General features: G+C 37.9%; 1 protein-coding gene across 1 annotated transcript in view; it reads right to left on the reverse strand.

Moving 5' to 3' along the window:
* The window catches only part of stx1b (syntaxin 1B), a 62,742-nt gene that overhangs the window by 14,687 nt on the left and 32,387 nt on the right, over positions 1-15,668 (reverse strand). The window contains exons 2-3 of the mRNA XM_085783314.1: positions 8,178-8,252; positions 5,497-5,596 (exon numbers count right to left, since the gene is read on the reverse strand). Coding sequence (XP_085639440.1) covers positions 5,497-5,596; positions 8,178-8,252 — 175 coding nt within the window. The remainder of the gene's footprint in view (positions 1-5,496; positions 5,597-8,177; positions 8,253-15,668) is intronic.

Genomic DNA, 15,668 nt, shown 5'->3' on the forward strand with positions numbered 1-15,668 from the left:
CAGTAGGCTACAGTTCCTAGGACTTTAAAAGTCACAGAGTCAGTATGAGAGACTGAGAACAGAACTACAGCTGTAACAACCCGCTCTACTACAACTCCCAGCATGCATCATTCAGACAGGAACACTGGGATGAGAGAGAGAGACAGAAGAGTCTACAGCTATCTATCTATCTATCTATCTATCTATCTATCTATCTATCTATCTATCTATCTATCTATCTATCTATCTATCTATCTATCTATCTATCTATCTATCTATCTATCATTCTATCTATCTATCTATCTATCTATCTATCTATCTATCTATCTATCTATCTATCTATCTATCTATCTATCTATCTATCTATCTATCTATCTATCTATCTATCTATCTATCTATCTATCTATCTATCAGGTTATTCTCTCTGTAGATGATGTAATGTTTTATAATTGTGATTAATTATCTTTTTATTGAACTCTGCCTCACTCTGTTGTTTTATTTACTGTAAAACCATAATTAATTAAAGATGACATCACACCAACCTCCAGCCAATCAGGTGACACTTTACTGGTCATGTTAGAGTTGTTCTTACGGTATCATCATCATCATTTTTTATATATTTATTTACAGTAATCTGGTCTAATCACATCTGAAGAGAAACTTCTCACGTATCACGTCTCACTCACATGTTGAGGGTCAAACCTCCGTCTCCTCGGCTTCACTTCACCTCATGCAGGTAAAACACGTCAACACAACGAAGAAGAGGAAGACTTCACAGGCAGCATGCAGGGAGGGGGAGGGGAGGGCGGGGGGGGGAGGGGGAGGAGGGGGGGAGGTAGAAGAAGGGACGAATCAGGGGAGAGGAGAAAGTAAAGGATGGAGAAGAAACAAAAAGAAACAAATAATCATCATATTTCATGCAAGAAGAACAGAAAACATGCAGAACGAACAGAAACACACGGACAAACCTTTAGCCCCGCCCCCTCAGGACGACCTCATGCTCTCATCACGTCTTATTATGACTTATTACAATAAAAACATCGGCTCTTTGTGGTTTTACACTGGACTACAGCTCCCATAATGCCCGGTAATTTTGTATGTAAAAAAAAACTGTCAAAACTCATCAGCCTTTAACCATATGTCACCATTAATATCAAATTTGAGTTTTTCAGACCTCTACATCCTCACTGTGTTTTTTTTTTCCTGAAAAACCTAATGTATACAATCAGATAGATGTAGTGATCAGATGATCCACCAGGGTGCAGTTGGTTATTTATGCAGCAGCAGCTTCACTTGGGACATCCAATATGGCCGCCGTCAGTCAGTGACCCAAATGTGTTTTCGTATGGATATATGGATTTTTGCCAATTTTTGAAAAAGTTGAGGTAAGAAAAACTTAAAAATTGTTACTGAAACTTCAATAGGAATAGTTACTGCATTGATGCAAAGTAAAACTACTTACAACTTATTTTATAGTAGAACCATGTTGAAAATGTGTGTATCAAAATAGATACAGCAGCATGCGAATCTGATATGCACATTTCTTTAAATTATTTGTCAGAAAGTCCAATAAATGGTCAAATTTCAATTTCTGACAATTATTTCATGGTTCAGGCTTTACAGGGCTAATTTCATTTCGTTTTTCATTTATTTGTTTATTTGTAACGGGACTCTGCATATTCATGAACATACAATATGTAAATTTAGCTCTAAAGCTAATTTCCATCTGCAGTCCCGCAATGATTTCCAAATAATCGAATAGTCATTCAATGAAAAAAAAAGAGCAAATAGTTGATGAGACGATCGTCTGGTCTGGAAAACTGCACGGTGTGGACTGTGATGAGAAACGCCACCGTTACAATATTCTCCGGTACCGATTCTCATAAGTCTGCAATTTCATTTTTAGATGGCAGACGGCTGATTTTCAGTCTGTGATTTTAAATGACGAGTTTGGGGGGTTTGAATACACTGCAAAAATGCAATATCTTACCAAGAATATTTGTCTCATTTCTAGTCAAAACAAATCAAATTACACTTAAAATCAGACTCATCACATAAAAAGCAGCTTGTTTTTAGACACTTTTTACTTCTTTCAAGCAGATTTTCACTTGAAATAAGTAGAAAAATCTGATAGTGGAGCAAGTTTTTCTTTCTTATTACAAGCACAAAAAACTTGCTTTCACTGGCAGATTTTTCTACTTATTTCAAGTGAAAATGAGTTTGAAACAAGTGAAAATGATCTAAAAAGAAGTTCATTTTTAGGTGATGAGTCTTATTTTAAGTGGAAAGAGATTAGTTTTGACTAGAAATGAGACAAATATTCTTGGAAAGATTTCACGTGAATCGATACTCGGTACGTCTGTGGACTGTTCACCCTTCCTGCTGTCTGAGTGGGCGTGGCCACGATCCTCCATCACCAGGATTTTCAAAATAAAAGTCTGACTGACTGTGACCTTCAGTGAAGCCTGTTCCCGTTCAGATCTCCTCCAGGACCCGACGGCTTTGCAGCGCCACTTTGTGTTTTTTTTGTTTTTTTGTTTTTTTTACAGTGCAGCTCCCTGACAGACAACAGACTTGGCTCGGGGCTGCGAGCTGCGGCGCTGACTTTGAGTCACGGCTGCTGAGTCACCGTGTCGGGGTCGAGGTGAACACACTGCAGCTCTGAGCGCCACACACACACACACACACACACACTTATTTCCTACTCGTTGTGCTCGGTGGACGTCTGCCAACAGACTCATCAGAGCGGCGGCGAGCGGCGGCGGCGACTAACGAGATTAGATTTCATCTGAGGTCACTGAAGGTCGACGACAAAGACTCGACCCTTCGTTTCCTGTTTCTGTCCCACAGCGTCTGAAGCACCGCCGCCGCAGCGCGACCTCGAACGCCTCACGGCCTCAGAGGTCAGAGGTCAGAGGTCAGCCGCTAACGCTAACGCTAGCTTGTGTCCGGGTCGACTGATGCTAAGCTACGCTAACGACTCATCAACAGCAGCTGTGATTCAGTCAAATTAAACTAAATACATAAATTCATCAAAGTAAAAATAATATATAAGATACACTGCAAAAACTCAAAATCTTACCAAGAATATTTGTCTTATTTCTGGTCAAAACAAGTCTCATTCTACTTAAAATAAGACTCATCATATTAAAAGTAACTTGTTTTTAGACACTTTTTACTTCTTTCAGGGATATTTTCACTTGAAATAAGTAGAAAAATCTGATAGTGGAGCAAGTTTTTCTTTCTTATTACAAGCAAACAAAACAACTTCCTTTCATTGGCAGATTTTTCTACTTATTTCAAGTGAAAATTTGTTTGAAACAAGTGAAAATTATCTGATTAGTCTATTATTTTATTTTAAGTGGAAAGAGATTAGTTTTGACTAGAAATGAGACATTTTGACAAGAAATAAGACAAATATTCTTGGAAAGATTTTGAGTTTTTGCAGTGTATGTAGGCTAATGTTATACAATTGAATAAAAAAAAAAGAAAGAAACAAAAAAGACACGAAGATAATAAGATAAAATAAAAATGAATGAAAATAAAGATAAATAAAAATAAAACAAGAGATAAAATGAATAAAAGTGAAAGAATAACAAATGAATACAGTTAATTAAAATGAAATGAAAAAGGACAGAGGACGGAGGTGTAGCTCAGGTTGTCCTCTGGCCGTGCGCTGCGTGTGAAGGTGAAACCTCGGAGGATCTAATCCGCTGAGCGTCCGTGTCCAATCCCGTCGTCCGACAGCGGGAGGAGAATGACGATCGGCTCCGTCTGAGATAAACTCATTACAGTTCCTTTTGTTGAATCTGGTCCGACATCCGGATCATCGTCGTCGTCGTCGTCTCCTGAGGAACCGAGTCCTCAACTCTTCAACCCTAACACCAAACTCACTCACAGCTTTTAATGTGAAAGGTCACAACAGGAAGTGTCTGTGTCTGTCTCCTGCAGTTCCTCTCCTCGCCACTAGGAGCGAGTCAGTGGACGACTGGAGGGGGCGTGGCCTCTTTGACTGACGGACTGAATGGGATTCTGGTAAAAATCCCACAGATCAGGTCTATGGTTAAAGGGATAGTTCAACATTTAGTCAAATTCGCCCCATTACCATAATCCCTATAGTCATAGCAGTAGGTTTGTTACCTTTAATTGTCGGTGCAAGCTGTTTTTAGAACGGTGGAGCAGAGCCGTGAGCTGCTCAGAGCTACGCTACGGAGGCTCATTATGGGATTTCTTGGTTTCCCTCATCAAACTCATCAAATACACAATCCAACAACTCCACAACGCTCTGGTGGACAAGTTGTGAGCTGCACATTCACCACACTATGAGATAATAACACAACGTTACCACACAGAGTTGTTTTAGAGGGAAATTCAGAGACTGTTGATGAAAAACTGTCCCTAAAGGCAACGTGCATCAGAGGTTTTGCATGAATTTCCCTCTAAAACAACTCTGTGTGGTAACGTTGTGTTATTATCTCATAGCGTGGTGAATGTGCAGCTCACAACTTGTCCACCAGAGCGTTGTGGAGTTGTTGGATTGTGTATTTGATGAATTTGATTAGGGAAACCAAGAAATCCCATAATGAGCCTCCGTAGCGTAGCTCTGAGCAGCTCGCGGCTCTGCTCCGCCGTTCTAAAAACAGCTTGCACCGACAATTAAAGGTAACAAACCTACTGCTATGACTATAGGGATTATGGCAATGGGCCAGTTTGAGTAAATGTTGAACTATCCCTTTAACAAAAGCTTCAGAGAGGTCCAGGTTTAGTTCTATGACATAAACCAGGTCAGTAAATCCCCGACTGGTGAACGTTGAAGCTTTGACGTGTGGTCAAAAAGGCGGTTGCTAACAAGTTGCTCACATTCACTTTCTTTACTGAAACCAGGACGTGATTGGATCGACTCTGTAGTACACTGCAAAAACTCTACATCTTTCCAAGAATATTTGTCTTATTTCTCGTCAAAATGTCTAATTTCTAGTCAAAACTAAACTCTTTCCACTTAAAATAAGACTCATCACCTAAAAATTAACTTGTTTTTAGATCATTTTCACTTGTTTCAAACAAATTTTCACTTGAAATAAGTAGAAAAATCTGCCAGTGAAAGCAAGTTTTTTGTGTTTGTAATAAGGAAGAAAAACTTGCTCCACTATCAGATTTTTCTTCTTATTTCAAGTGAAAATCTGCTTGAAAGAAGTAAAAAGTGTCTAAAAACAAGCTGCTTTTAATGTGATGAGTCTTATTTTAAGTAGAATGAGATTAGTTTTGACTAGAAATAAGAGAAATATTCTTGGTAAGATGTAGAGTTTTTTCAGTGTGGTTCAGGTGGGAGTGAGGGGGCGGAGTCACAGAGGAAACCTCCATCTTTGTTTTGTCGGATCAGACGTTTGTTTCAGTTTTACAGAAACAGTCTCGCTGTTGTTGTCCACTGTTGTTGTTGTTGTTGTTGTGGGTTAATGCAGAGATGTACACAGTGTGTGTGTGTGTGTGCGTGTGTGTGTGTGTGAGTGTGTGTCTTACTCTCGTCAGGGTTGGGCGCGGCCAGGATGGCGCTGTGCTGCTTCTTCACCTGCTCCACATCCTCTGACAGCTTCTCTATGCAGCCTCTGATCTCCTCCACCTGGTTGGATTTGATTGATCAAACAAGCACAGCATAAAGACACACAGTAGCCTATATGTAAAAAACAAAAAACAAAAACGATAATGACACACTGTGCATGTTTGAAAAGGGTTCAGCCCCCCCTTACATTGTCATAGTGTCATACATCTATAATTCCTTACAATTTAAAAGATTAAAACATATAACTTTAATATGAAAGAGCCATGATTATAAACATACTGACTGAAATCCTTTCTAAAAAGAAGTGTTATTTAAAATGAGCTGTCCAGTTCTTTATAGCTGACCAAGAGGGTATGTTTGTACTTACTTTTAAATTGTTTTAAGTTAATGCACATTTTTATATCCTCATCTAGTCTATTCCACATTTTAACACCACAAACAGAGAAGCTCATACCTGTCAGAGTAGAATGGATGGTAGGCTGTTTAAAGTTACAGTTCCCTCTTAAATCACATGTGCCCTTTCTGACCATAAACATTATTTGGATGTTTATTGGTAACAACCTTTAAACTATTTGACTAGGTCCCCAAATTTTAAAATACGCGACCAATCACAATGCGCCACGTCATTGCAAATCGCGGCCCCGGACACATTTGGCACCTACACCGTCTCCAAGTCTCTATTACAGCCAATAATACTGATTATTGATCATTTACACACCTGCTACAAATGTATTTCAATTTTCTGATCTGTAATTATGAATCATCATCGTAGCCTGACATGTTTTTATGGTTTTTAATCTGACATGGAACCAAACTCAGCTAAACGTACAGCCTGGGGTTGATTTACACTTAAAGGACAATTCTGGGCAAATTCAACTCAGGCTGTATGTTCCTAACATTTTAGGTCTAAAAGAAGGAATCTGAAGGTTTTCAGTTTAATGTCTCCTGTTTTGCGGTAGTTATGGTCTGTCCCCGCGTCGCCACGGCAACGATGAATGGGAGCGGACTGAAGTTCTGCTGTGTAGGCTGTTTCCATCCCTCAAAGCCACAGACAGCGTCAGATGGAGACTCAAACATGCAGCCAGAAGTTTATTTACTTCAACAAGCCGACATGTTTGTAAAACTAGATCTAATTCAAAGTCTCAAGTTGACGCTTGGTGTGTTCAGGTGCAGTGGGAAGCTCCCGTTGGTGTCAGAAACACAGGAATATCAACTCTGGACTTGCTTCAAGTAATAAAAACTTATGGGTACACAGCCCCCAGTTGAATTTGCATGGAATTGTCCTTTAATATAATATTCAAAGTGATATAAAAATGAGTGAGAAACTGAATGCCATCTAACCCAACACCTAAAACTAACTAAATAAACCAATAGACAATACATTTACTGTACGTCATCTGCTCTTTTGTTTTTGGTTTTACTTTACTTTACTTTATTAGTTTATTTAGTCGGGACAGTGCATATTAATGGACAGTGAGTACTAGAGTACCCACAGTAAATACACCAGATTTAGTACATGTGCTAAATTACATCTGTAGTCCCCAAAACAACACAACAATTAACATAAAAAGTCCATAAAGACGGAGGACCAGTAGATAACAGGAAAACTACAGTTACATAGTTACAGGGTTAGACATGATTCTTTGGATTGTAGAAAAATATATACGGTAGGAGCTGCGATTGACATGATTCATTTCAAATGTAAAAATATAAATCTATACAGTTGTGCTTGACATGATTCGTTGAATTATAAAAATGTATATCTATACAGTAAATTGCAATTGACATGATTCATTGAAATATAAAAATATTTATACCATGGTCTGGATGAATCCTTGATTCTGATTGGCTGCTGGGTGTCCATTAAAAAGTGATAATGGACACCTATAAAGATGTTCCGGTAAAATAGCCTGATTACGTTCTAAATATTACTGCGCTGGCTCAAACGCTTGTTGGTAACCACGGCAACGGACACTCGGACCAAAACAACTTTTTTTCAGCGCATCACGGCACTGGAGTCTGTAAACACACCAGCGGTAAGAAGCACTGGACCTCTGAAAAACTTTGTGTCACGTAACATTTAAGCCGTCACCTCACCTCCCTTCACTGATCAACTACCAGGCTGTAGCAGAGTCACTGGCTGTAACGTTACGCTGCGGTCACAGCCGGTCCCTCTTTTTTTTTTCTTTTATCGCCGACGAGAGTTATTAAATAGTCCGCTCAGCCGCTTATTGTTACAGACGAGACGACGTATGATTTTAACGGTAAAAACAACATTAAATCATGACTGAATTATTTAATATGTATTTATCTCGTAAGTGACCATGGTATAAGCGGGATAATGCCCTTCGAGGTGTCCGATTATCAGAGATTAATGGACTTCGCGGAAGCAACCGGTTCACGCCTCCGCGTCGTCCATTAATTTCTGATAATGGACACCTCGGCGGGCATTATCCCTTACATATAGCCTATCTATTTTAAATAAACTGTGCAAAGGTTTTTTTGAAATTACACAGGATTTCTTTTCTCTAGGGATGGACAGAAGTTTCAGTATAGATTTAAAACAGTCAGTTCCTCTTTAGGGTCTGAAGAAGGTGTGTGTGTGTGTGTGTGTGTGTGTGTGTGTGTGTGTGTGTCTCACCTGTTCAAAGAACTCGTCCATGAAGTGGTCCCTGTCGACCTGCACCACCTCCTCGTCATCGTCACTGTCCTTAGCCTGCAGACACACACACACACAGACAGGAAATGATGTCACACGTCAGCTGATACACAACGCTCGGTGTGAATGATGGGATGGACAGACAGACAGGTGCTCTGTTGTTGTGACATCACAAAGTGACAGGAAGTCCTGACGGCTGGTTTTTAAAGGCTCAGTTTCTGAATACAGGCTGTGTGCATTTCTCTGTGAACTGAGACTTTAAATACTTTCACAGTATTAATATAGAACCTAGAGCTGCTTTATAATCACACTACACATGGACATCTACCTTTATACTGTATGGAGCTTTAACACAAACATCTACCTTTATACTGTATGGAGCTTTAACACAAACACACTGCAACAACTCAAAATCTTACCAAGAATATTTGTCCTATTTCCAGTCAAAAATGTCATTTCTAGACAAAACAAATCTAATTTTACCTAAAACAAGACTCATCACATAAAAAGCAGCTTGTTCTTTAGACACATTTTACTTATTTCAAGCAGATTTTCAGTTGAAATAATCTGATAGTGGAGCTATCAGTTTTTCTTTCTTATTACAAGCACAAAAAACTTGCTTTCACTGGCAGATTTTTCTACTTATTTCAAGTGAAAATTTGTTTGAAACAAGTGAAAATGATCTAAAAACAAGTTCATTTTTAGTTGATGTGTCTTATTTTTTAAATGGAAAGAGATTAGTTTTGACTAGAGATGAGATATTTTGACAAGAAATGAGACAAATATTCTTGGAAAGATTTTGAGTTTTTGCAGTGTATCTACCTTTATACTGTATGGAGCTTTAACACAAACATCTACCTTTATTTTGAAGGAGCTTTAACACAAACACACTGCAACAACTCAAAATCTAACCAAGAATATTTGTCCTATTTCCAGTCAAAAATGTCATTTCTAGACAAAACAAATCTAATTTTACCTAAAATAAGACTCATCACATAAAAAGCAGCTTGTTTTTTTAGACACATTTTACTTATTTCAAGCAGATTTTCACTTGAAATAATCTGATAGTGGAGCTATCAGTTTTTCTTTCTTATTACAAACACAAAACAACTTGCTTTCACTGGCAGATTTTTCTACTTATTTCAAGTGAAAATTAGTTTGAAACAAGTGAAAATGATCTAAAAACAAGTTAATTTTTAGGTGATGTGTCTTATTTAAAGTGGAAAGAGATTAGTTTTGACTAGAAATGAGACATTTTGACAAGAAATGAGACAAATATTCTTGGAAAGATTTTGAGTTTTTGCAGTGTATCTACCTTTATACTGTATGGAGCTTTAACACAAACATCTACCTTTATACTGTATGGAGCTTTAACACAAACACACTGCAACAACTCAAAATCTTACCAAGAATATTTGTCCTATTTCCAGTCAAAAATGTCATTTCTAGACAAAACAAATCTAATTTTACCTAAAACAAGACTCATCACATAAAAAGCAGCTTGTTCTTTAGACACATTTTACTTATTTCAAGCAGATTTTCAGTTGAAATAATCTGATAGTGGAGCTATCAGTTTTTCTTTCTTATTACAAGCACAAAAAACTTGCTTTCACTGGCAGATTTTTCTACTTATTTCAAGTGAAAATTTGTTTGAAACAAGTGAAAATGATCTAAAAACAAGTTCATTTTTAGTTGATGTGTCTTATTTTTTAAATGGAAAGAGTTTAGTTTTGACTAGAAATGAGACATTTTGACAAGAAATGAGACAAATATTCTTGGAAAGATTTTGAGTTTTTGCAGTGTATCTACCTTTATACTGTATGGAGCTTTAACACAAACACACTGCAACAACTCAAAATCTTACCAAGAATATTTGTCCTATTTCCAGTCAAAAATGTCATTTCTAGACAAAACAAATCTAATTTTACCTAAAACAAGACTCATCACATAAAAAGCAGCTTGTTTTTTAGACACATTTTACTTCTTTCAAGCAGATTTTCACTTGAAATAATCTGATAGTGGAGCTATCAGTTTTTCTTTCTTATTACAAGCACAAAAAACTTGCTTTCACTGGCAGATTTTTCTACTTATTTCAAGTGAAAATTTGTTTGAAACAAGTGAAAATGATCTAAAAACAAGTTCATTTTTAGTTGATGTGTCTTATTTTTTAAATGGAAAGAGATTAGTTTTGACTAGAGATGAGATATTTTGACAAGAAATGAGACAAATATTCTTGGAAAGATTTTGAGTTTTTGCAGTGTATCTACCTTTATACTGTATGGAGCTTTAACACAAACATCTACCTTTATTTTGAAGGAGCTTTAACACAAACACACTGCAACAACTCAAAATCTAACCAAGAATATTTGTCCTATTTCCAGTCAAAAATGTCATTTCTAGACAAAACAAATCTAATTTTACCTAAAATAAGACTCATCACATAAAAAGCAGCTTGTTTTTTTAGACACATTTTACTTATTTCAAGCAGATTTTCACTTGAAATAATCTGATAGTGGAGCTATCAGTTTTTCTTTCTTATTACAAACACAAAACAACTTGCTTTCACTGGCAGATTTTTCTACTTATTTCAAGTGAAAATTAGTTTGAAACAAGTGAAAATGATCTAAAAACAAGTTAATTTTTAGGTGATGTGTCTTATTTAAAGTGGAAAGAGATTAGTTTTTGACTAGAAATGAGACATTTTGACAAGAAATGAGACAAATATTCTTGGAAAGATTTTGAGTTTTTGCAGTGTATCTACCTTTATACTGTATGGAGCTTTAACACAAACATCTACCTTTATACTGTATGGAGCTTTAACACAAACACACTGCAACAACTCAAAATCTTACCAAGAATATTTGTCCTATTTCCAGTCAAAAATGTCATTTCTAGACAAAACAAATCTAATTTTACCTAAAACAAGACTCATCACATAAAAAGCAGCTTGTTCTTTAGACACATTTTACTTATTTCAAGCAGATTTTCAGTTGAAATAATCTGATAGTGGAGCTATCAGTTTTTCTTTCTTATTACAAGCACAAAAAACTTGCTTTCACTGGCAGATTTTTCTACTTATTTCAAGTGAAAATTTGTTTGAAACAAGTGAAAATGATCTAAAAACAAGTTCATTTTTAGTTGATGTGTCTTATTTTTTAAATGGAAAGAGTTTAGTTTTGACTAGAGATGAGATATTTTGACAAGAAATGAGACAAATATTCTTGGAAAGATTTTGAGTTTTTGCAGTGTATCTACCTTTATACTGTATGGAGCTTTAACACAAACACACTGCAACAACTCAAAATCTAACCAAGAATATTTGTCCTATTTCCAGTCAAAAATGTCATTTCTAGACAAAACAAATCTAATTTGACCTAAAACAAGACTCATCACATAAAAAGCAGCTTGTTTTTTAGACACATTTTACTTATTTCAAGCAGATTTTCACTTGAAATAATCTGACAGTGGAGCAAGTTTTTCTTTCTTATTACAAGCAGCTTTCACTGGCAGATTTTTCTACTTATTTCAAGTGAAAATTTGTTTGAAACAAGTGAAAATGATCTAAAAACAAGTACATTTTTAGGTCCATCTTATTTTAAGTGGAAAGAGATTAGTTTTGACTAGAAATGAGACATTTTGACAAGAAATAAGACAAATATTCTTGGAAAGATTTTGAGTTTTTGCAGTGTATCTACCTTTATACTGTATGGAGCTTTAACACAAACACACTGCAACAACTCAAAATCTTACCAAGAATATATGTCCTATTTCCAGTCAAAAATGTCATTTCTAGACAAAACAAATCTAATTTTACCTAAAACAAGACTCATCACATAAAAAGTAGCTTCTGGCTTTCACTGGCAGATTTTTCTACTTATTTCAAGTGAAAATTAGTTTGAAACAAGTGAAAATGATCTAAAAACAAGTTCATTTTTAGGTGATGAGTCTTATTTTAAGTGGAAAGAGATTAGTTTTAACTAGAAATGAGACATTTTGACAAGAAATGAGACAAATATTCTTGGAAAGATTTTGAGTTTTTGCAGTGCATCTACCTTTATACTGTATGGAGCTTTAATACAAACATCTACCTTTATTTTGAAGGAGCTGTAATACAAACATCTACCTTTATTTTGAAGGAGCTGTAATACAAACATCTACCTTTATTTTGAAGGAGCTGTAATACAAACATCTACCTTTATTTTGAAGGAGCTTTAACACAAACATCTACCTTTATTTTGAAGGAGCTTTAACACAAACATCTACCTTTATTTTGAAGGAGCTTTAACACAAACACAGACACACACAGTATCCCTCTGCTCCATCTGCACTGCAGCCAGACAGCAGCAGCTCCCGAGGCATCATGGGAGCTGTAGTTCAGCTGCAGCGGTCACACCCTAACCCCCGGCTGGTTGGTGTCTGACACACACACACACAGACACACACACACACACACACACACACACTGCTGCTGCCTGCTGTACGTCTGCCCAGGTGCATCATGGGAGCTGTAGTTCAGCTGCAGCGGTCACACCCTAACCCCCGGCTGGTTGGTGTCTGACACACACACACACACACACACACTGCTGCTGCCTGCTGTTCGTCTGCCCAGGTGCATCATGGGAGCTGTAGTTCAGCTGCTGTGTGTGTGTGTGTGTCTTCAGTATTATTAATATTCATCATCACAACAAACACAGCAGCGACGGAGCAGAGAGCAAAGGATTGTGGGTGTTGTAGTGTGATGCTGCAGCCAGGTCTGAACATATTTACATAATGAGTGTGTGTGTGTGTGTGTGATCAACGACTGAATTAGAAACAAACACACACACACACACACACACACTGCAGAATAAAGCAGCAGGTATTGACTCTGCATCCTTCAACACTGGCTACGTTTACATGGACAGTTTCAATCGGTTTCAAGACCAAACCGATTGAAAATACCTCATGTAAACACCTCAAACTGGTTGAAATGAGTTTTTCTGCAGGTACACTGCAAAAACTCTACATCTTACCAAGAATATTTGTCTTATTTCTTGTAAAAATGTCTAATTTCTAGTCAAAACTAAACTCTTTTCACTTAAAATAAGACTCATCACCTAAAACTTAACTTGTTTTTAGATCATTTTCACTTGTTTCAAACTAATTTTCACTTGAAATAAGTAGAAAAATCTGCCAGTGAAAGCAAGTTTTTTGTGCTTGTAATAAGAAAGAAAATCTTGCTTTCACTGGCAGATTTTTCTACTTATTTCAAGTGAAAATTAGTTTGAAACAAGTGAAAATTATCTGAAAACAAGTTCATTTTTAGGTGATGAGTCTTATTTTAAGTGGAAAGAGATTAGTTTTGACTAGAAATGAGACAAATATTCTTGGAAAGATTTTGAGTTTTTGCAGTGTATAGTCTCTTTTCGGCACAACACCAGCAACATACGCACTCCCGACTCCAAACGCTCTCTCTTCTCTTCCTGCTAAAACGCTGCTGTTTAATACCGAGGAATATAATGCTGTGTTCGATTGCACTCGGAACTCGGAAAGATCCGGGTTGGAAATTCCGACTTCCGAGGTAAATGTGTTTGTTTCATTGCACAACCTGGGAAAACATGGCCGGCCACAGTGAGCTGACGTCTTTCGAGCATCCAAAAGTAGCTGCTGCTGGGGAAGAACATTAGCTGCTTGGGGGGGAGAGAGAGAAAGAGAAAACGCCACTTCTGCAACACACGGTCCTGAACGCAGCAGCGAGGGGAATCCTGCAGCGTCGTAGCGAGCCGTGCAGATTCAACTCTTGCTGCAGTAGCGTGGAACTAGGCGATATTCCCTTTTCCATAACTTCTCCCTATGTTAAAGCAGAAGTAAGTGATATATTTGTGTTAATCTAAGTCTTAAATAGTTGTATCTTCCGACAGCAATCACTTCTATAGAGTGTTTGGTCTGAAACACGGGTCTGTCAGTCACTCTGCTCTGCTCTGAGCCCAGGAGAAAACTTTCCTTGTATCCTACAACCTTTATCCAATGAGGAGAGAGAACGGCATAAAGGGGCAGTCCTCTCTGTGTGTGCAGCCAAGGGATGCGCCTGAATGTGGTGACGTAGCGACGAGGACCAATAGATCCATGACGAGGGCGGGGGCTGCTAACTCCATCTGCTGACAGGAAGTTATGGTGCGTTCAAGGCAACTCGTAACTCGTGTTTTTCCGACCTGTGAAGTGGTACCAGTTCGATCTGGTACAAGTTCACGGGTCAGAAGTTACGAGTGGCCGTTATAGTGACTTTCACAGGTAAAACAGGTCGGAGAAACACGAGTGTGTTGCCTGGAACGCTACTAAGTCGTAAGTTGTGACTTGAAGCTGTAATTTACGGTTTCAAAAGCCTGCCTGGAACGCAGCATTAGCCAAAACCACCGGATCGCTTACTTCTGCTTTAACTTGTAATACAATAAAAGCAAAATGTTAACTTAATGCCTCGGGGACTTTCTTGTAAATTATATTCCTTAAATTAAAGAGTTTAACCACATTTTATTAGCTCAGTGCTTTTATTTTGACGGAAAGGCCTGTCTCTCTCTCCCTGGTTAGGGAGTCAACGGCCCCAGACCATAGACTGTAAAAAGAATGGACGTAGCGTCCGTGACGTCACCCATTGGTTTTGGGGAGTCGTTTTTGTGACTCAAATATGGCGGCCTGAACAGCGCCATGTTGGATTGGCCGGCCGAGAACCCGCCCACTGGCCTCGAAGCAGCGGTCCACGGAGCTGCTCGGACCTGTCACTCAACGTTTCCGCGCCCTGATTGGCCAGAATTTTAACCTAATAACAGTAAAACTATAGAGTTAAAAAAAAATTCACCCCCCTCAGAGTGTGTGCGGGGGTAGAAACTATCGATTGAGACGAAAAAACGTTCTGACACCAGGCTTTTAACATGTTTACTGAGGATGTAAAGTCGGCGATTTTAACATGGGGGTCTATGGGGAATGCTCCCTTCTGACACCAGCCCCCAGAGGAATCCGAGGAGATTGCAGTTTTTTGAACGCGGAAGTGAGCTTCACTTCTCAGACCGACAACTGCCCCCTTGCCCCAGACTAGTAACAACCCCTAACACACACTGCAGAATAAGTTTGCACACATTGTTGAGTATTATGTGAGTGTGTGTATGTGTCTGGCTATGAGTGTGGTTATTAGAGGAGGATGATTGTTATCTGTGTATTGTGTGTGTATGTGTTTGAATGTGTGATGAGAGTGAGAGAGAGTGTATGTGCTGTTAGTCCCTATTGTGCACTTTATGATTTGGCGCTCTTGTTTCCCTGCTTTTATTAGTGCATTCTGTCCATTTTTTAAAATATTATGGTTATTATGTCCTATTTCAATTAATCTTAATATTGTATCTGTTTAGCACTTTACCTGCCCAGGGACTACAGGCGGAAATTAGCAATTGTTCTCTTCTTGTTTTACAAGATTAATGTTTTTTTGTGCATTGTCCCTGTTTTAAA

Source organism: Trachurus japonicus, chromosome 8, assembly GCF_045865225.1.
Source record: "Trachurus japonicus isolate A0001 chromosome 8, Traja_1.0".
Lineage (NCBI taxonomy): Eukaryota > Metazoa > Chordata > Actinopteri > Carangiformes > Carangidae > Trachurus > Trachurus japonicus.